This window comes from Megascapheus bottae, chromosome 30, assembly GCF_031878675.1.
Source record: "Megascapheus bottae isolate mThoBot1 chromosome 30, mThoBot2.hap1, whole genome shotgun sequence".
NCBI classification, from domain to species: domain Eukaryota; kingdom Metazoa; phylum Chordata; class Mammalia; order Rodentia; family Geomyidae; genus Megascapheus; species Megascapheus bottae.
In genome coordinates this window covers 8,979,828-8,999,839 of record NC_143538.1, presented here as the reverse complement: position 1 = coordinate 8,999,839, position 20,012 = coordinate 8,979,828, and the positions used below count along the sequence as shown (strand labels likewise).

The window sequence follows — 20,012 nt, the reverse complement described above, 5'->3', positions numbered from 1 at the left end:
GCGCACGTGGGATGTATATATATAAATGAGGGGCGCACGTGGGATGTGTATATATAAGTAAGGGGTGTACATGGGATGTATATATATAAATAAGGTGTGTACGTGGGATGTATATATATATATATAAATGAGGGGTGCACATGGGATGTATATATATAAATGAGGGGTGCACATGGGATGTGTATATATAAGTAAGGGGTGTACATGGGATGTATATATATAAATAAGGTGTGTACGTGGGATGTATATATATAAATGAGGGGTGTACGTGGGATGTGTATATATAAATGAGGGGTGCACGTGGGATGTGTATATATAAATGAGGGGTGCACGTGGGATGTGTCTATATAAATGAGGGGTGCACGTGGGATGTGTCTATATAAATGAGGGGTGCACGTGGGATGTGTCTATATAAATGAGGGGTGCACGTGGGATGTGTCTATATAAATGAGGGGTGCACGTGGGATGTGTCTATATAAATGAGGGGTGCACGTGGGATGTGTCTATATAAATGAGGGGTGCACGTGGGATGTGTCTATATAAATGAGGGGTGCACGTGGGATGTGTCTATATAAATGAGGGGTGCACGTGGGATGTGTCTATATAAATGAGGGGTGCACGTGGGATGTGTCTATATAAATGAGGGGTGCACGTGGGATGTGTCTATATAAATGAGGGGTGCACGTGGGATGTGTCTATATAAATGAGGGGTGTACGTGGGGTGTGTATATATAAATAAGGGGCGCACGTGGGATGTATATATATAAATGAGTGGTGCACATGGGATGTATATATATAAATGAGGGGTGTACATGGGATGTATATATATATATATATAAATGAGGGGTGTACATGGGATGTATATATATATATATATATATAAATGAGGGGTGTACATGGGATGTATTTATATAAATGAGGGGTGCACATGGGATGTATATATATATATATAAATGAGGGTTGCACATGGGATGTATATATATAAATGAGGGGTGCACATGGGATGTATAAATATAAATGAGGGGTGTACATGGGATGTATATATATAAATGAGGGGTGTACATGGGATGTATATATATAAATGAGGGGTGCACATGGGATGTATATATAAATAAGGGGTGCACATGGGTTGTATATATATAAATGAGGGGTGTACATGGGATGTATATATATAAATGAGGGGTGTACATGGGATGTATATATATAAATAAGGGGTGTACATGGGTTGTATATATATAAATGAGGGGTGTACATGGGATGTATATATATAAATAAGGGGTGTACATGGGATGTATGTATGTATGTATATACGCACACACATATATATGGGATGAGATGGAATTGGATGCAGGCATAATAAAGAATTCACCATACCGTTGGCAGCCCGGCAGTGGGTGAGGCGCAGCTCTGAATGGGCCTGCGCGGTGACCTCAGGTCCTGGACCTCCGGTGGGATCCGCAGCCGGCCCAGGCCCAGCGAACCCCGGCTTAGAGGACACGGGACGCCGAGCTCCCTCCGCGCGGCGGGGCTTCTTGGCTCTGTGGAGGCGTGGGGGGGGCGGGGGCTCAGGAACCTGGAGGCCGGTAGATTCCAGGATGCCCGTGGAAGTTCTGCTGCGGTTCCTCCCCGTCGTCCGGGTTCCAGGGCAGTGATTTCCCTGGCAACCCTAGGGATGCGATCATAAACAATTGACGTTCCAGCGAGGCCCCGCCCCCTCGCGTCGCCATGGGAACGGCGGGCACGCGGGGCGCCGCCGACGCCGGGCTCCGCCCCCCCTCCCCGCCCGGACAGATTGTTTCCCATCATCTGTCCACATGGGCGCACCGCATCGCTATTGGTCGGCGCCCGCGGACGGTGCCTTGCCCTGGCCAATCAGCCGCGTGTGCACGTGCATTCCCGCAGCTTCTGATTGGTCAGGCCCTGCTGATCACGCTCTGTCCTCCTGCTCCCGGCCCGTGCGCAATTCCACCAATAAATTGACTCAGTGGTTATTTTCCACCAATCAGCACGCAGCAACTCTCAGCGTTGACCAATAGGCATGCGCCGGAGGTGGGCTTTCCCGGCCCGGCTTCCCTTCCCAGTCAGGTTTGTTAAAGCGACAGGCTCCGCGGCCGCACTGGTGTTTCACCGGTCACACCGTGGCCGCGGTGGCCCTCGGCGCCCGTGACAGCGGCGCCGCGGCGTTCACGACCCGGGCTCCGGGATTCCTTCCCCGGCCCCCGGCGGCGGGATGGGCGGCGAGGCGGGGTCCACGGCGGCCGCGGGTCTCGAGGGCCGCGTGAAGAGCCTGGGTCTTGTGTTCGAGGACGAGCGCAAGGGCTGCTACGCCGGCGGCGAGACGGTGGCCGGGCTCGTGCTGCTGGAGGCGGAGGAGCCGGTGGCCGTCCGCGCGCTGCGCCTGGAGGCCCGCGGCCGAGCCACCGCCGCCTGGGGTCCGGGCTCGGCCGTCGGCGCAATCCCGGCCGCCGCCTCGGAGGTGGAGTACCTGGACGTGCGCCTGAGCCTGCGCGAGCCCCCGGCGGGTGAGCCTGCGCGGTCTCCTCGGGGCCCGGGAGCGGGGGCGGGGGGGGGGGCGGAGGAGGGATGCCCGCGCTGGCAGGCCGGCCCGGGAGGCCTCGGGAGGTGAGACGCCCCCCTGGGGTCTTGGGGATCTCAGATGGACCTGGGGAGGTGCGATCTGGAGGTGTGACCCCCCCTTGGGGTCTTGGGGGTCTCGGGGGGGGGACTGGAGAGGTACGATCTGAAGGTGAGACGCCCCCCCTGGGGTCTTGGGGGTCTCAGATGGACCTGGGGAGGTGCGATCTGGAGGTGTGACCCCCCCTTGGGGTCTTGGGGGTCTCGGGGGGACTGGAGAGGTGCGATCTGAAGGTGTGATCCATCCTTGGTGTCTTGGGGGTCTCAGGTGGGCCTGGGGAGGTGCGATCTGGAGATGTGACCCCCCCTTGGAGTGTTGGGGGTCTCAGGTGGACCTGGGGAGGTGCGATCTGGAGATGTGACCCCCCCCTGGGGTCTTGGAGGGCCTCAGATGGACCTGGGGAGGTGCGATCTGGAGGTGTGATCCATCCTTGGTGTCTTGGGGGTCTCAGGTGGACCTGGGGAGGTGCGATCTGGAGGTGTGACCCCCCCTTGGGGTCTTGATCCAGGGTCTCAGGGGAGCCTGAGGAGGTGCGATCTGGAGGTGTGACCCCCCCCTTGGAGTGTTGGGGGTCTCAGGTGGGCCTGGGGAGGTGAGATCTGAAGGTGTGACCCCCTTTGGGATCTTGGGGGGGTCTCAGGGGGACCTGGGGAGGTGTGATCTGGAGGTGTGACCCCCCTTGGAGTGTTGGGGGTCTCAGGTGGGCCTGGGGAGGTGAGATCTGAAGGTGTGACCCCCCTTGGGGTCTTGGGGGGCCTCAGGTGGACCTGGGGAGGTGCAGCTTCCCAGCCCCCCCTCTCCTCTCCTCCCCAGGGTCGCAGTGACAAAACTCCCACTTGAAGATAATGGAAAGGTGGAGGCAGGCTTTGCTAACCTGGGTTGGTTCCTGAGGTCTAGGGAACCCAGAAAGGGAAAGGGGCGGTTGCCATGGTAACCAGTAGTTAGACACCGCCAGGATCCCAGCCTCCCTCCCCATCCCATAATCCACAGAGGCTTTCTGAGTTAATGATGAGTTAGCGGCAACTCAGGTTTGGGGGCGCGGGGAGGGAAATGAGTGCTGTGGTCATGGAAAGGAAGTATTTCTAGAAAAGGCCATCACACTTGGCTTCCATTCTCTCCTCTCCTCCCCCCCCTCTCTGGAGCTACCTAGTCTGTGTCTCCCTCCTGTTATTTATCCTTTTGCACCTCTTCCTTTGGCCTCTACATTTTCCGCCTCCCCCCCCCCAAAAAAAGCCTTTTGAAGACACTGGCACCTGGGTGTCCCCTCATTTCCTCCCTTGTCAAGTTCAAATGCCATGTAGGCCTTTCTAGAATGGTCAGTGCCAGTGTCCCATTCGTTCTAGGCACAAGAATTCCTTTAATCGTGTCAATACTAACAACTGTGAGTGGCTTTTGAATTATTTTTTTTAGAGGGAGCTCTTCAAACTCATACCTTTCTAACACCTTGAGCTTTTGGCTATCAAATGCAATCCTTGGAAGAGTAGAGAGTGCAGTGTCTCTGTAGGCCTTGCCTGTGCTGTTTTATATAAAATAGAAATATATCCTTGTCTTAATTCAGGGTGAAGTCCTTAAAGTATGTATGTCGTCTGCGTGGTCTCAAAGCCATAGTGATGGTAGGAAACTCCCCCCCTTGGATCCCAGGCTATGTTTTGACTTCAGGATAGGTGATAGGTGAGGTTCTTACCTGCCTTTCGACCCTGATCGTCTTTGTGGTTTTCAGACCCCCCCCCACTGGCCTTCCCACCCTGGTCACAGCCACGGTGGCATTTAAGATGGCTGATTAGAGAAGAGGGTCATTCCAGAGCAGTGAATTGGTTTATGTCCAAGGCTTTAGACTCCCTGACCCCATAACTCTAAGTCAATAAGCATAAAATTAAATGCAGTTGAACCTATGATTAAAATTGCTTTGGTACAATCTGGGCAAACACATCTGAACGCAAGTCAGATCTTGTGTTGAGTTGTTTGTGTTTTCATTGGGATAGAATGGAGTGTTTAAACCTAGACAATCTGAAAATCTGTTTGGTGTAGAATAGATCGTGATAAGTATTAGTTATGGTTCTATTTTACTTAAGTCAGGGTCTCTGTTTCTCTGTTAGCTCAGGGACAGACAGCCACCCCTCATCCCTACAACTTGTAAGAAGTTAGCAGTATGACATAGGCTTAGTTTTTCAAGGTCCTTTAATTACAAAACTTCACTGTCTTTCAATTACTAGAAAAAAATGTTTTATAATTCAGATTTCTAAAGCCAGGTGCTGGTGACTAATATCTATAATCCTGGCTACTCGGGAAGCTGAGATATGAGGGTTGTGGTTTAAAGCCCAGCCAGACAGGAAAGTACATATGAGTCTTATCTCAAATTAACTACTAAAAAGCTGGAAGTAACGTTGTGCTTCAAGTGATAGAGTTCTAGCCTTGAGCAGATAAGCTCACAGACAGCTCTAGGCCCCAAGGTCCAGTCCCAGGACTGGTGTATATATATGTGCACACACACACACACACACACACACACACATGCATTCAGTTTCTAGAAATTATGATCCTAGGATCTGTTTTCAAAAAAAAAAAGTCCCCCTTAGATAATTCCTTGAATTATTCATCTCATCCAAGTCCTTGCTGTTGTTGTGTCTGAGCTCTGTGGTTTTTAATGGGGAATTGGGAAAGACAAGAAGACAAAACTAGAAATGCCATCTAGTTTATCAGCGCCTGCAGCAGTGTGACCTTGTGCAAGTCCCTTACACTCCAGGAACTTCTGCCTTCTACATCTCCAGATCATGAAGCCGTTGATTAGGAGCTTTGGCTCTCAGATAGCAGGTAGACTAGCTCCCCTTCCCACCTTGGTCCTCTCAGAGGCAGTGATGCTGAGGACAGCCTCTGTAGAAAGCATGGAGTTCAGCTGATGAGCATTTTTCATTAAAACAACAAAAGGCGCTGGGCACCAGGGGCTCCACCTGAAATCCCAGCCGCTCAGGAGGCTGAGATCTGAGGATCACAGCCCCAAGCCAATCCAGGCAGACAAATCCCAGACTCTTAACATCCAGCTAGCCGACAAAAAGCTGACAGCGGAGGTGTGGGCTAAGCGTCAGAACACCAGCCTTGAGAAAAAGCTGAAGGCACAGCCCCTAGACCCTGAATTCGAGCCCCAGTGAGGGTACAAAACAAATACTAATCATTTTAAAGGGAAAAAGAAAGATTTGTTTTCTAGCAGTATAATCATATTGTATTAGCCTGGTGTTGAGTGATGTAGTTAGGAAGTTGAGTGGTTTCTCCACACACACAGATCCTCATTTCTTCTTCTTACCCCCTCCCCTGTCGGGGCAGTTCTGCTGTCTGTTCCCCTGCTGTGTGTCCTCACATTATGCTGTTTCCCTCTTGGGATTCCCTGCTCCTCCCATCTCCTTTCCACTTCTCAGGTCCTCAAGGAGCTGGGCCCATGCTCGTTACACCATGGTGGGCACTGCAGATTCTGGCACTGCAGATTCTAGCACCGCACAACTTACTCAGCAAACCCTGATATGAAACTTTTTTTGAACCGGGATAAAAGCCACAAATTCAAACGTTGCTAAGTACTTCCTCATGCTCTGTAACCGGGTGATTAACAGTCAGAATAGATAACCTCCCCATGAAGTGGGGGGGGGGTGGGGAGGTGCCTCCAGCCTTGTGTTCACTAAAGCAATAGAAAGCAGGAAGTGGGACGGGGGTGGGGGGGGCTGAGGCCTAGGAGAGCCGCCTCTGTGCACACAGGTCCTCGTCCCTTCTCCCAATCGCCCCATCTGACCTGTCCCTGTGGCTGCATATCGCTCACGTGGTCTTCGGTCACTCAAGTGTGACATGTTCCCACACAAATAGACTTGGGTTACCTTCTGCTTTGCACGCTGGTAATGGCAGAGAGACCTAGAAGATTCCATGGGGCAGCAGTGTGCTCCTGTCTTATAAAAAAGACAGGGAGGAAATGTCAGGTGTGGGCCATACGTCACTAGCAAACTAAATCCCACGTCACCGGTGATTTTTTACCCCCCGAGGAAACCTTGCCATGAATGAGTACAGGAGAAAAAAAAAAATCTTCATTGGTGTTAGTGTCAGGTGACCAAAGCAGATCTCAAAGCTTGCTGGCTGTCTTGTCCTTTCTTCTTAGTGACCCCACCCGCAGGGAGGACATTTGGTCTTCCATCTGAGCGTGTTCCTCTACATGTCTCACTGCTGAACCCCCTTCCCGGCTCTAGAAGCCATAGAATCTTCCAGATCAGAATAGAGCAGGCTGTGTGTGTGCAGACAGCAGAGGGCTCCAGTGGGACCCATTGTTCTCACATCCTGGGTTCTTAGCTCCCTCAGTCAGTGTGCAAGCAGAGAGAGAAAGCCCACCTTTTCCCCGAGAAGCCCGAAACTCTGTTTTCTGGTGAGTGACAAGGTAGATGCCTACCTCTCATCTTGTTTTGGATATCTGGTCTTGCAGACTCTACTTACAATGACAGCAATATTCATAAATCTCTGCCCATAGAATACCCAGTGATGAGCCAGGCGCCATGAGCCTGTGGCTCACGCCTGTAATTCTGGCCCTTCAGGAGCCTGAGATCTGAGGATCGTGGTTTGGAGCTGACCTGGACAGACAAGTCCTCCGAGTGAAGCTTGGCTCCAGTGAACCACCAGCAAACCATAAGTGGTGCTGTGACTCAAAGTGATACAGCACTAGCCTTGAGCTCTAGGACAGTGCCCACACCCCGAGTTCAAGCCCCACAACAGCAACAAAAAAATGCATGGTGGTGTATCCAAAATTAAGCTTTGCTAATTCGTTTTAGGTCCAATTACTATTTCATGTAGTGTAGAATAGCATAACATCTGTGTACGTGAGTAGATATATAGACAGACAGACATATGTGATCTGTTCACGGGGTCTGCTCGTGTCTACTGAGTAGCTATGATTTGCAGTAATTACTTGTGTAATTAGCCCTTTGACAATGGACAGATACATAGTGCACACTTCTCTGGATGCATGCATCTATGCATATCTGTGTTACTTTGAAAAACAGATTCAGAACTAATTCTCTAAGTGTTTATGAATGTTCAGATTATAAACAGCTAATCACCTTTTCCACATACACTTCAAGTTGCCCAGACCCTTGATGAAATACTAAACCTTAGTTTAGAAAAAAAGATTAATTAAATAAAATAAAATTTGTCTCTTTTTATAGGTGAAGGCATCATTTTAATACAGCCTGGGAAACACGAATTTCCATTTCGCTTTCAGCTTCCATCTGAGTAAGTGGTGTAGAACCGTGTCCTTCCATCTCCCCATGTGCACGCATCCTGGGTCATCTGACCCAGAAGTCTGATGGCTCAACGTGAAGCCCTCCCTCCCTCCCTACTCCCCCCTTACTCTCGTGCTTCTCGGACTAAACAGACTCTTGGAAGTAGCCTTCCCTGGCATCGGGAAGACTGGAAAGTGAACTCCTCAAATGGATGTCTGTGATTTCTTCCAGATCGTTGGTCACATCGTTTACCGGGAAGTATGGAAGCATTCAGTACTGTGTCACTGCAGTCTTGGAGCGACTCACCGTGCCAGACCAGAGCGTGAGGCGTGAGCTCCACGTCGTCAGTCATGTGAACGTCAACACGCCAGCTCTGTTGGTAAGTTCTTCCCTCCTTCCTCCCTTCTTCTTTCCCTCATTCAGATAGTTGGTCATCTCTGAGGAGCAATTTTGTGGTCCATCTGTCCTTATCACTTTCTGGTGGCCTAAAAAAAATAAATAAGTAAAAGAATCCTGTAACTCAAACAGCTATTCTCTATATACGTCCAGGTTGAGCAAATTACAAATTGCGTGCATGTGTGTGAATATTAACACTATTGATTGTGTCTCTGCTGTTCAAGGATTTCGTTTGCCCAAACAGGCTTGAACTGCATTAATAAGGCATAAAAACAGTAGTGTACCCACCACGAGTCCTTTCCACGCCCACAGGCCTGTGATGCTCTCAACGCCTCAGTAATAGCTGGTTTGAGGAACCATAATTTCAGAAAAAAATGAATGGCGTCGCCTCCTATTGAAGTCCAGGCAATTACATACCTTGTCTCTCCAGTGCGCGTGTCATTTTCTAACACACAGTGTGCGCAGCTGTGGCCAAGAAGCCCAGAACTGCGCTGTTAGCATTGCCTGGTGACAGACTGAGCCCAACAGAAGCACTGAACATGTAATAATCCCCCGTGATGCACTAGGCCAGTGTGAAAGATCAGCCTGTGTATAACCTCAGAATGGGCACGGGGTGGGGGGCTAATGAGTTGGATTCTTTTATCAAGGTCTAATAGAAAATTAGACCTTGTACTTTCTCTGTACTTAGTTGCTAGGTCCTAATAATTCTTCATTTAAATATGAATAAATCAGGGTTTGTTGTTTTGTTTTATTGTTGTTGTTGGTTTTTTTTAACTTCAGAGAAAACATTGAGATGATTTCAGCTTTCTAATGATACTGCTGTGACAGGGATGATGTTTCTTGTCTGGTGTTTTAAAGACAAGGAAAATGCTGTCTGTGAAAAGTTGTTTAATTTTCATTTTATCATGCAATAAGAAAGAAGAAGAGGAAAAATTAGTTCACCCTCTCAGAGTCCCCTTTTGAAAATTTAAGAGTTTGACATGTGTAAAAGTCTTCATGATTGTTACGGAAAATGTATAATTTTCTTCCTAATTATGCTTCTGGAAGAAATGAGAAGAAAGGTTGTTTGCTTAGTCCACATAATAAATGGCAAGACAAATACAACATTCTGATTTGTGATTTTATTTCATTTCTCCTTTCATCTAATCTATACATAAAGTCTTAATATTCTATCTCATTTGTAGATAAAACCAAAGCCTTTACATATTTTAGACAACGTGTATCATTTCCTACAATAACTTCAGGAAGAGTGGGATCATGCCATTTCAACTGATTCCTAAGAAATGCATTTAGCACTGCATATTACAAACACCCAGTTTCCTTGATAGCTGTCACATGAGACAAACTATTCTATAAAGAAACATATGCTTGGGGCTGGGAGTTTAGCCTACTGGTAGAGTGCTTGCCTAGCATGCACAAAGACCTGGGTTTAATACCTCAGTACCACATACATAGAAAAAGCCAGAAATGGTGCTGTGGCTCAAGTGGTAGAGCTCTAGCCTTGAGAAAGCCAAGGACAGTGCTCAGGCCCTGAGTTCAAGCCCCAGGACTTGCAAAAAAATAAATAAATCAATAAAACACATAATTATAAGTTCTATGATTTCTTTAGAGTGGTTTAATTAAGGTCATTTTATTTGAATTTTTTTCAAGACCCCCGTATTGAAAACTCAAGAGAAGATGGTTGGCTGTTGGTTTTTCACTTCTGGTCCAGTCTCGCTAAGTGCCAAAATCGAAAGGAAGGGATACTGCAATGGTAAGTGACCGTGGGAACTGCACCTGAAACATGGCTTCATTTCATTGGCTGGTTTTAAGTGGCTTGTAAAGGGAGGGTTTTGTCATATGTCAAGTACACTGTAGTTGAAGGCGTCATGTAGTAAAAGTCTTGTGTTGAATTGTCAGCAATGTTTTTTTAACTAGATGAGGAAGTATCAATCAGAGGCCTGGTATTTCTGACCTTGGTTCTATTCCTTCAGCTACAGAGAGTCAGACTAGCACAGTGAGGGAGTAGCTCATTTTAATCTTGGGCCCATTTTGATTCCATGCTGGCTTGAGGTGGACAGGTAAATGGGCCTAGAATGTAGAACACTGGCAGACTTCCATGACACTGACAGGAGACTCATCAGTGGTGAAGGGTCCATGTTGGCCCCTGACCCTGAGTTCTCACTGGAAGTGAATGTGATGCAGAATACTACACTGCAGTGTTGTGAAACTTACCCACTCCATCCACTGCTCCTGAGCAGCTGGGATTACAGTCATGAGCCACCTGGGCCCAGCTTATTAGGGATCTTTTATACTTAGCATTATTTGGAACCACCTACGTGTATACTTCATTCATAGGCACACTGGTCATTTAAAATTGGTGGTCTTTTGACATTAAAATCAGTCTGCCAGGAGTCTTTCCTTATCTGCCTCAAGTTTGCAGTGTGAGTTTTCCCTCGGGACTTCTCAGTTTGGAAGGGAAGTCCTGGGTCGCGGCCTGCTCCTGTCTCCCCGAGCTCCCCCTGTAAGCTCCCCTGAGTCCGTTCCGCTTGCTCTCTCCAGGAGAAGCCATCCCCATCTACGCGGAAATTGAGAACTGCTCATCTCGCCTCATTGTCCCCAAGGCAGCTATTTTCCAAACGCAGACGTACCTGGCCAGCGGGAAGACCAAGACCGTGCGGCATATGGTGGCCAACGTGCGAGGAAACCACATCGCCTCGGGGAGCACAGACACGTGGAACGGGAAGACCCTGAAGATCCCGCCCGTCACGCCCTCCATCCTGGACTGCTGCATCATCCGCGTGGACTACTCCTTAGCTGTAAGCGCGGCTGCCCCCCCTCCCCCTCCCTCCCGGTGGAGGTGCAGATGGAGCACGCCTCCTGCGGGGAGGTCCCAGCCCTGTGTCACCTCCAGAGTCTCTACAGACAGGGAGGCCTTCCAGGGCAGCTGTCACATCAAAGGAAAACCGCTTTTCCAGTTGATCTTTGCATTCTGTGCCAGTCCTGACGCTTGAACGCAGCACCTGGGCGCTGCCCCTGAGCCTTTTCACTCAAGGCTGGCACTTGACCGCTTGAACCACAGCTCTGCCTCTAGTTTTTGGGTTTTTTTTTTTTTGGTGGTTTATATGTGAGATGAGAATGTCCTGGGTTTTATTGCCCTGGGCTGGCTTGGAATTGCCATCCTCTGATCTCAGCCTCCTGAGCAGCTAGGATTGAGTCCAGTCCTGAACTAGCAGCACCCAGATGCTTTGGCATTATTATTGTGATGAAATATGTTAGATCCCTGTTAACAAGATTATCTTGTTTGTTTAGTTATGTTCTGTATTTTAGTGTGGTCAATGTAATTTATATTTGTGCCGGAGGTGGGAATGGTAGGTGAGAAAGACGCGCGTGTGTGGTGTGTGTGTGTGTGTGTGTGTGTGTGTGTGTGTGTGTGTGAGAAAGAAAGGAATTTCCCAGGGGAGTTAACTGATCCACTCCCCTCCTTTTCCATCGTCACCATATCAGGTCTACATTCACATTCCTGGTGCTAAGAAACTGATGCTCGAGCTGCCTCTCGTGATCGGCACCATCCCCTACAGCGGCTTCGGCAGCAGGAACTCCAGCGTGGCCAGCCAGTTCAGTATGGACCTGAGCTGGCTGACACTCACCCTGCCCGAGCAGCCTGAAGGTACGGCGTCCACCCGCCAGGGCCGAGCACGTGGCAGCTAGCTAAGGACAGGGGTGCGGCATGGTCAGTGCCCACCCCAACCTCTTCCTCTTCACCGCACCAGCTCTCCTGCACCTCAACCCACTGAGACGTCAGAACATCGGCACAGGTCCCCACGAGGGACCTTAAAGGTTTAGTTGAGCTGCCACTCACATCCGATGGCACATTCCCGAGCAAAGTGTACATGAAGAACAGACAAAACACAAGTATGGAACATTCCGGAGCCTCCTCTCCGTGACATTTCTTATGTCTAAGCTATTGTCCAGGCATCGCAGAATAGATTGTAAGCCATGCACGCAGGGGTCACACCTGTTAGCTACTCAGGAAATTGAGATCTGAGGATCAGACTTCAAAGCCAGCCCGAACATCTGCAGTTAACAAGCAAAAAGCCGAAAGTGGAGCTATGGCTCAAGTGGTGGAGGGCTATGAGCAACACAGCTTAGGGACAGCACTCACTCCCTGGAGTTCAACCCCCATTGCCAACACACACAGTAGAATAGCTGTCAGTAGGAATATAATGAAGCAGAAGCCAACTTTATGTTGTAAGGGCAAGTACACATTCCTTTCCTGTACGTAGCTGCAGGTGTCCAAAAGTAGCATGTTTAGATTTCATGCTTCATGCTTAGGTAGCTCAGCTCTGACTCCATTTCTGTTTCAGCCCCGCCCAATTACGCAGATGTGGTATCAGAGGAGGAATTCTCCAGACACGCTCCTCCGTACCCGCAGCCTTCGGACAGCCAGGGAGAAGCCTGCTGCCCTCGGTTTGCCTGCATTCAAGAGTTCCGCTTCCAGCCCCCACCTCTCTATGCGGAGGTAAGCGGAGCTAGCACACATGCACTGTCTGGCATCTGTGCCCCAGAAGGTGTCTGGCCTGTGGTTGGTACAGGATGTGTACAGACTGGCTTCTACACTGATGGATTTTAGGAAACGCCAGTTCTCAGCAGACTCAGAGCTTGGAGATACCATAGAAGAAATGGAGGATGGAATCATTTGATTTTCGTTGTGTTTTGTCTTCCCCCAGGTACAGGGAGATAGTGTGAATTCTCCATGCTCCCGCTCAGGCTGCTGAGTGCCGGTATGACAGGTGTGCAGTCAGTGGTCACCTCCAGGCAGTCTTTATCTTCTTCTTTTGTAGGTGGATCCGCACCCCAGTGAGGCAGAGGAGAACCAGCCTGTTTCCTTCATCCTCTAGACCTCCTGCAGACCTCCCCGTGGTCATTCTCCATCAGGACTGCCCACCCCCGCCCCTCCTTTTCTCCTGGACGTGGGGGAGGCCAAGGAGGGGAGACGAACTAAGAATATACAGGATCACCAAGAAGGAAGGCCGGAGAACTTTCTGGTGGGTCAGGAGGAAAATCTGCACTGTGTCCCGGATGGGGCTGTGAAGTCAGAGAAGGTTCTGGAAGTGGTGATGGTGGTAGAGCAGGTGAAGGAGCGCTGTGCTGATGGAGAGAAGGGAATCGGGAAGGAGAGGACACCGGGGTGTCTCAGGGCAGACGAGACCCACAGGATGCGTGACAGGCTGGGACAAGCCTTTGAAGCCAATAGGCCTGAATGAGAAAGCCACCCACCATCAATACAGAGTGAGACCCCAGCGTTCCCAGCCCCCTCCCTGGTCCTTACTGCAGTTGATGAGCTCGGGCGAGGAGGTCCTGATGAGTCTGTAATGGTTCTCACTCTGGAGGCATCGGTTAGAAATGTCCTTTATAAAATGGCTCAACAGTGTTAAGAAACCTAGACAGGGTTCCTTGGAATGCTTGCCACTTGAAATCCAAAAGATGAGTTTTAGCCAGACACCATCAGTGATTCACATCTGAGCTATTCAGGAGTCTGGGTTTTGAGGATCAGGGTTCGAAGCCTGCCCAGGTAGGAAAGTCTGTTAGACTCTTATTTCTGGTCATACACCAAAATGCCAGAAATCCAGGTATAACTCATATGGTAGAGCACTTGGCTTGAGGGAAATTGCTCAAGCCTCCTTACAGGAACAAAAGAATAACAAGAAAGTGTGTTCTGAGGAATGCTGCCATTTTTCAAATCGCCTTTAGCAATTTCTACCCTGTTACATGCTTGATTTTCCTTATCTTTTACTTGCCTAAGGGAACATGTTTTTGTTTTTGTTTTGGGAGGGAACAAAAGGTTATATCCTCAGGATGCCTGGATAACTGCACACACACACACACACACACACACACACACACACACACACACACACACACAAATCTTAACCTACCTCTAGTGGGGTTATCAGATGTGTTCTTTAAACTCTGGGCCCGAGCAGCCTTGTATGGTTTCTGTGATTTACAGTAGCAGATTCCTCTCGCCTATCACTAAATCTGAAACCACACCCCAGTGAGAAATTCATTATATCACATCAAATGGAAATATGAGTGAATTGCTGGGGGGGGGGGTTGAAAATAAATGCAAAAACTCAAAAAAAGGATAGGAATAGCATTTTGGAAACTTAATGCCCCAGGGGGTGGGGGAGGGGACCGAGGGGACCCATGGCACTTAGTGACTTGCACATTACTATCCCAGGCCTCTAGCGACTTCTATTTAAGCTGTGATTTATTTATTATTATTTTATTCTTGTTTTGGTGCAATACTTGGTTGTCATCAAACCTCAGGATCTTCAAACCATCAGGCTGTGTGGCTACTGGAAAGTTTCCACAGTGCTTTTAACTGTCCACCGACCACAGGCTCACCAGCTTTCCCCTGCTTTCTTGGATCTGGACATTGCAGTGCAGGGAAATCAGAGATTCCCATGACAGAGATTTTGGGATCAGCCAGATCCTACCGGTTTCTTCCAGAACCCTGGTGCTGCCCATAGAGAATACTGTACCTCACTCTGCACAGTAACCCACTTCCAGGCAGTACGCTCCCTTCGAAAGAAATTCTCCCATGGTTCAATTTTGTATCTCCAACCCAGCTGGCCAATGATCAGGGAAATCTTTTTTTTTTCTTTTCTATACTCATTCAGTAAATCATATGCTTTTCATCTCTGAATGTAATTCTCAGCTCTGAAGCCACCATGTTCAAACAGAAATCACAATGCCAAACTTGTCAGGGCCGAGGATGGTACTGGAATTGTCTCAAACTTCATTCCTTGCTTTGGTTTTCTGTTCTGTGAGAGAGAGAGAGAGTGTGTGTGTCTGTGTGTCTGTGTGTCTGTGTGTCTGTGTGCGTGTGTGTGTCTTTAAGCAGGTATGTATATTTAAGTGCTTTCTAAACAGTTATTTTTAATACAGGGAAAACCTTCAGCCGTTGATGGACGTATAGGGCTACCATTTATGCACTGTGTCAAGACTGTCTTTTTCCAGGAAACCCAAGGCAAAGGGAAAGCCACAACTGGTGTGTGAATAGAGCACATTTAACTCTCTAGCTCTCTGTAGAAAAGCACAGTTTGATGGGGTCCTGCTTTCAGCTTGCTTTGATCCCTTGGGGAGACAAATTACAAAATCCCCCATCGACTTGAAGCAAAGCTAATTTTGCAGCCTTTCAAAAGAACAGGCGTGGCCGTATTGGTCCCATTGGAAGCATCTTAAATGGAATACTTTTTATAATTGAGTTATTTCATGAATGTATAAAACTACATGTTGGGAACAGAGAAAAACCTATGAATGAAGATAGAAATTTAGGTTTTTGTTTTGCTTGCTTATTCCTCTTCTTGTTTTAGTTTGGGTTAAAAAAATTAAAAGTGACCTTGGAATTTTCTTTTGGATGCAAAAAGTTTGTCACTGAAAGTGTGCAGTTTGTTTTGTTTTGTTGTGTTGGGCACAAAAACTATTTCCTTCCCTTCCCTGGGCAGAATTTTATTTTGCACAGTAAGTGACTTAGTAGAAAGGGATTAGGGTTTTGATAAGTTAGAACCATGAAAACTTTTTTTTAACAAAAAAGTAACAGTTTAGCCCCCAGGGAAAACAATAAAGATTGTATTTTGTATTCTTGTTTGAACCCCATGGGTTCCTTTTGTTAATAAAATCATACCAATGCTGTGAGTTGCTTTTGTGAGTTTTGTTCTTCCTTGGAAAGGTGGATTGATAGCACTGTAGACTAAGAAGCAATGTGTAGTGCTTTAAAGACAGTCCATGTGTCTTTATCTTGAGAAGATTAAGGCACAGCACCAGAACTCAGAGCATAGGGCTTTTACAGTGGACTCAGTTTCCCAAGGTAGTTTAGTGTTTAGCATTCCATGAAGAAAAGTCAGTGTCATGGGACAACTTTACTGATTATTGAGAGAGTGAAAGAGCTATCTCCATTTATTTCCAAATAATGACTACCCAGCCTCCTGAGTTTCAGTGTTTACTTGGCCAGCAACTCAGCCGATGTAAGTAATTTCTTTTCCTTGAGGCATTTCTTTTCCTTAAACACACAAACTGTGTTTTGTGTAAATGAGATATTACGGGGGTCAGTGATCTCACTGAAACTTCCGAGATACACTGACTGCAAAATCTAACCTCCGCTAAACACTTAACATTTTAGCTTCGCCACTTGTGAATGCATGAGATGGGGTTACATAATGAAAGTTGACTTCCATATCTGTTACCCACAGAGAACTGAAATATGCATCTCCTCCTAATAAACATACGGGTCAAATTTACACATTTGCATTAATGCTTCTATAGTTTATCCTGGCAAGTTGGGGACCTAACATTTTAGAACAAGGCCATAGACCACCAAGAAACTAAGAAAACACTCCTGGTCACCAGTGAGGAACCAAAGAAGCAGAGCCAGAGCCCTGGTCCCGCATTCAAGGCCCGGCCTTGCAACCTAAAGGGATGAAAACACTCCTTCCTCAATTGCTTCAAGCATGCACTACCTTGGCTTCCGTTTCTGCCTCAAACCCGCTCCTCCCCAGAGGTCACCAGACTTGAGTAAATTGCTTCCTAAGGACATTTAATTAGTAGCTGAACACTTCAACACACATGTAAGTTCTTGATAGGCTGAAATAATTAGGGGGTTCCACAGAGCTCTGAAAGTACGCACACAAACATGCACACACATGCACAAAGAGTAGATAAATAGCATTTAGCCTACCTTCAGTGATTAGCTTTTTCCTCATTTGCTCCATATAACTGTCTGGGATCTACTACAAGTCTTTGTTTGTACCAATAGTTTATTTTGTATTTCAGCAGAGGTTTTTAAAAGAGAAACAGGGAATTTTCAGGGAATCAGGATGACTCAGAGAGGAAGAGACCTGGTCTCCGTAGCATCTCCCAGAGGGAACAAGAAACCCATAGGTGTCTCCTCCACGTGTGTGGACTCCCATACTTACACATATGCATGTGTGCCACTGATGCATAAGCACACACATGCACGTAAGGACACACACTGTCACACACACACACACATAGAGATACCATTTTCTTTATTCTTTTAGCTACACCTTGTACATCCAGACCTGAGTCTACTTCGGCCAAAAATGTAAGTGTCCTCACAAAAAGTAGAAAAGGGTTCTGATGGCCCTAAGAACTGGCTGAGAGAAGCTATTTTTCACCATCTTTTTCACAAGCCTGCCCCTAAGATAGTAAAAAAGAAAGAAAGAAAGAAAAAATCAGGTAAAGTGGTATCAAGAATGATGGAAAGAAAAAAAAAGTGAAAGCAATGGATGCCAGAAATAATTTTAAAAATTACTGCATGGAGTAATGTTTAAAAAAGATCTTTAATGGCAAAAAGATTATAGATCAAAGTCATGATTATAATACAAAGAAATCACACAGGTAGTTTTTATTTTCTGCAGGTAGTAACTCACTTGATGATACTTGAAGGTGTATTGATTTTGCCTTTCCATTTTAGATGCCAGAATCCATGTTGATTGTTCCTCCATTGAGCAGTCCACACACTTGGATTCTATTTGTCTTAGCTATCTATCTATTACTGCAAATATTTGGACTTACCTGTCATGGTTGACTGAGCAAGTCAAATAAGCTATCAATATTTATGGCCTATGGTTAATTAGTTCCAAAACAGCACATGTACACATACATGCCCACAGAATATGTCACCACACACACATTATATATACATATATATGCATAATATATACATATACATGCAGAAGCTGAGCTGAAAACTTCAGGGTCAAGAAAACACACCATCATTGTTTATATGCCCAGGGACAGCAGTTTTATGTCAACGACTAGAAAAACTAGAGTATGGATTTTCATTAAATGACTGACACATTGATAGGCAATCACCAGACAGGGATAAGAATTGTATTCAATGACAGCTGTGATAGGAAGCCAAAAGTCAGACCTTAATATTGAACCATAAACATTCCAGTCGTAATTAAGAAGGAGCTGGGAACGCACACTGAAGAAATTCAAATGCATAGTCACAGTTTGAAAGCTTTGCTCTCAATCCGCTTTCACAGAAAACCATGATTATGAGAGCCACAGTTGCAGCTCCTAAACAATATCGCATAGGGATCATTTTGTTTTGCCTGAATTCAACCAAATTAGAGAAGCAGGTAGCGTCCAAACGTGCATACACACCAGAAGAGTGTGATTTTTTTTAAGGCTAGTCTTTAGCCTTCTTCAAAGAGGATATAGATTCCTGATAAACCTCTTAAGAGAACCTCTATCTACAGAGGTGATTTAAAAGCAAATCTCTGTGTGTGAGATTTTATCCTCTAGGCCAGCCATCTGGGCCTCTGACGTAAGGATGGAGGCCCAGGGAAGTCCTGAAGCCAACCCTCCATCTTATCTGGCACAACATGACACCCACCATGGCAGAAGATAAGTTGTCTCCAATACATGGATGTGAAACACCTCCGCAGTTTCTCTCCCAGGGTGGCAAGTTTGTAGAGGATTGTTTTCCTTTCAGAAAAGTGAATCTCACAGGAATTGAAACCTTTTAAAAGCCACCATTCTGGAGCCATCCTCCTGGAAAAGAGAACAACAATGATTCCCTTTGCCCACTGGAAGATCTAAACAGTGTCACTACTGAACCAGGGAGATCAGATTGCTTTAGACTTATTCTACAACACAGGGAAGCAGCCTCAGAGAAAGAACTAGAAAGCCAGTTTTCCTACAGAGACCCAACACATTAACCTTCTCCTGAGCCTTTGCCCCCTCTCCCTGCTTTTTCAGTCATAGGGCCAATGCAGAATCATTACAGGAGGGCCCTAATGCAGAAGTGGGAAGAGAGGGTGGGAGAGAGAGAATGGGGGAGAGAGAAGGAGGAGGGAGAGAGAAAGGGAGAGAGGAAGAGGGAGGGAGAGAGAACAAGAGAGAGACATAGACAGAGAGCCTCCTTTCCCAGGCATCCCTGTGGTAGGCAGGGAATTGGGGCCTACTCATCCAGCATTGTAGACAAGAATAGAGAATTGACATCTCATACTAGAGAAGAGAAGCTGCGGAGCTATGAACCACTGCCAGGACACAGCAGGTCCAGAGAAGGTGGTAACAGCCTTCCCCAGGTACAGAAGGAAATCATGCGGGTGTCAGCTGGAAGAAAGTGGGCACTAATCTACCCCTCCCCTCTCCCAGAATGCCTTTCAACTTCAGCTTGGCTCTCACCGACATTCCATAGCTATTTAAGCCCAAGAGTTCAAGCCCATGCTTAGCCAAGGCAGGATAAGAAATGCAACACAGGGGCCAGGAGTTTGGCCTAGTGGTTAAAGTGCTTGCCTAGCATGCATGAAGACCCGGGTTCGATTCCTCGGTACCACATACATAGATAAAAGCCAGAAGTGGTGCTGAGGCTCAAGTGGTAGAGCTCTAGCCTTGAGAAAGTCCCAGGACAGTGCTCAGGCCCTGAGCTCAAGCCCAGGACTGGCAAAAAAAAAAAAAGAAATGCAACACACACACACACACACACACACACACTTGTCATTTTGTCACCCCAAATTCCCCGGCATCAATGACCCTTCTGCCTCAAGCTCCTACACCATTATGTCTGGCCTATACACTTTCCCCTATCTCCTTTTCACCTATTTTCTTGGACTTGGAAGGCTCCGTCTCTAAAATAAGATGTTCCTATTTTTAAAAAAAAAAAAGCCTCCATGTGTGCTTAGTATAGAGGCTCACAAGTCTGGAGAATTTTTATAGTT

The 20,012-nt window shown here is 47.2% G+C and overlaps 1 protein-coding gene across 1 annotated transcript; it reads left to right on the top strand.

The window, feature by feature from the left end:
- The first annotated feature begins 2,072 nt into the window (after positions 1-2,072).
- Arrdc4 (arrestin domain containing 4) lies at positions 2,073-15,953 on the top strand. Its single transcript, XM_090321454.1, has 8 exons — positions 2,073-2,522; positions 7,822-7,888; positions 8,110-8,257; positions 9,925-10,027; positions 10,816-11,072; positions 11,761-11,923; positions 12,621-12,775; positions 13,098-15,953. Exons 1-8 carry the CDS (start codon positions 2,231-2,233, stop codon positions 13,152-13,154), a joined length of 1,242 nt encoding a protein of 413 aa, XP_090177580.1. The 5' UTR covers positions 2,073-2,230; the 3' UTR covers positions 13,155-15,953.
- The last annotated feature ends 4,059 nt before the right edge of the window (positions 15,954-20,012 follow it).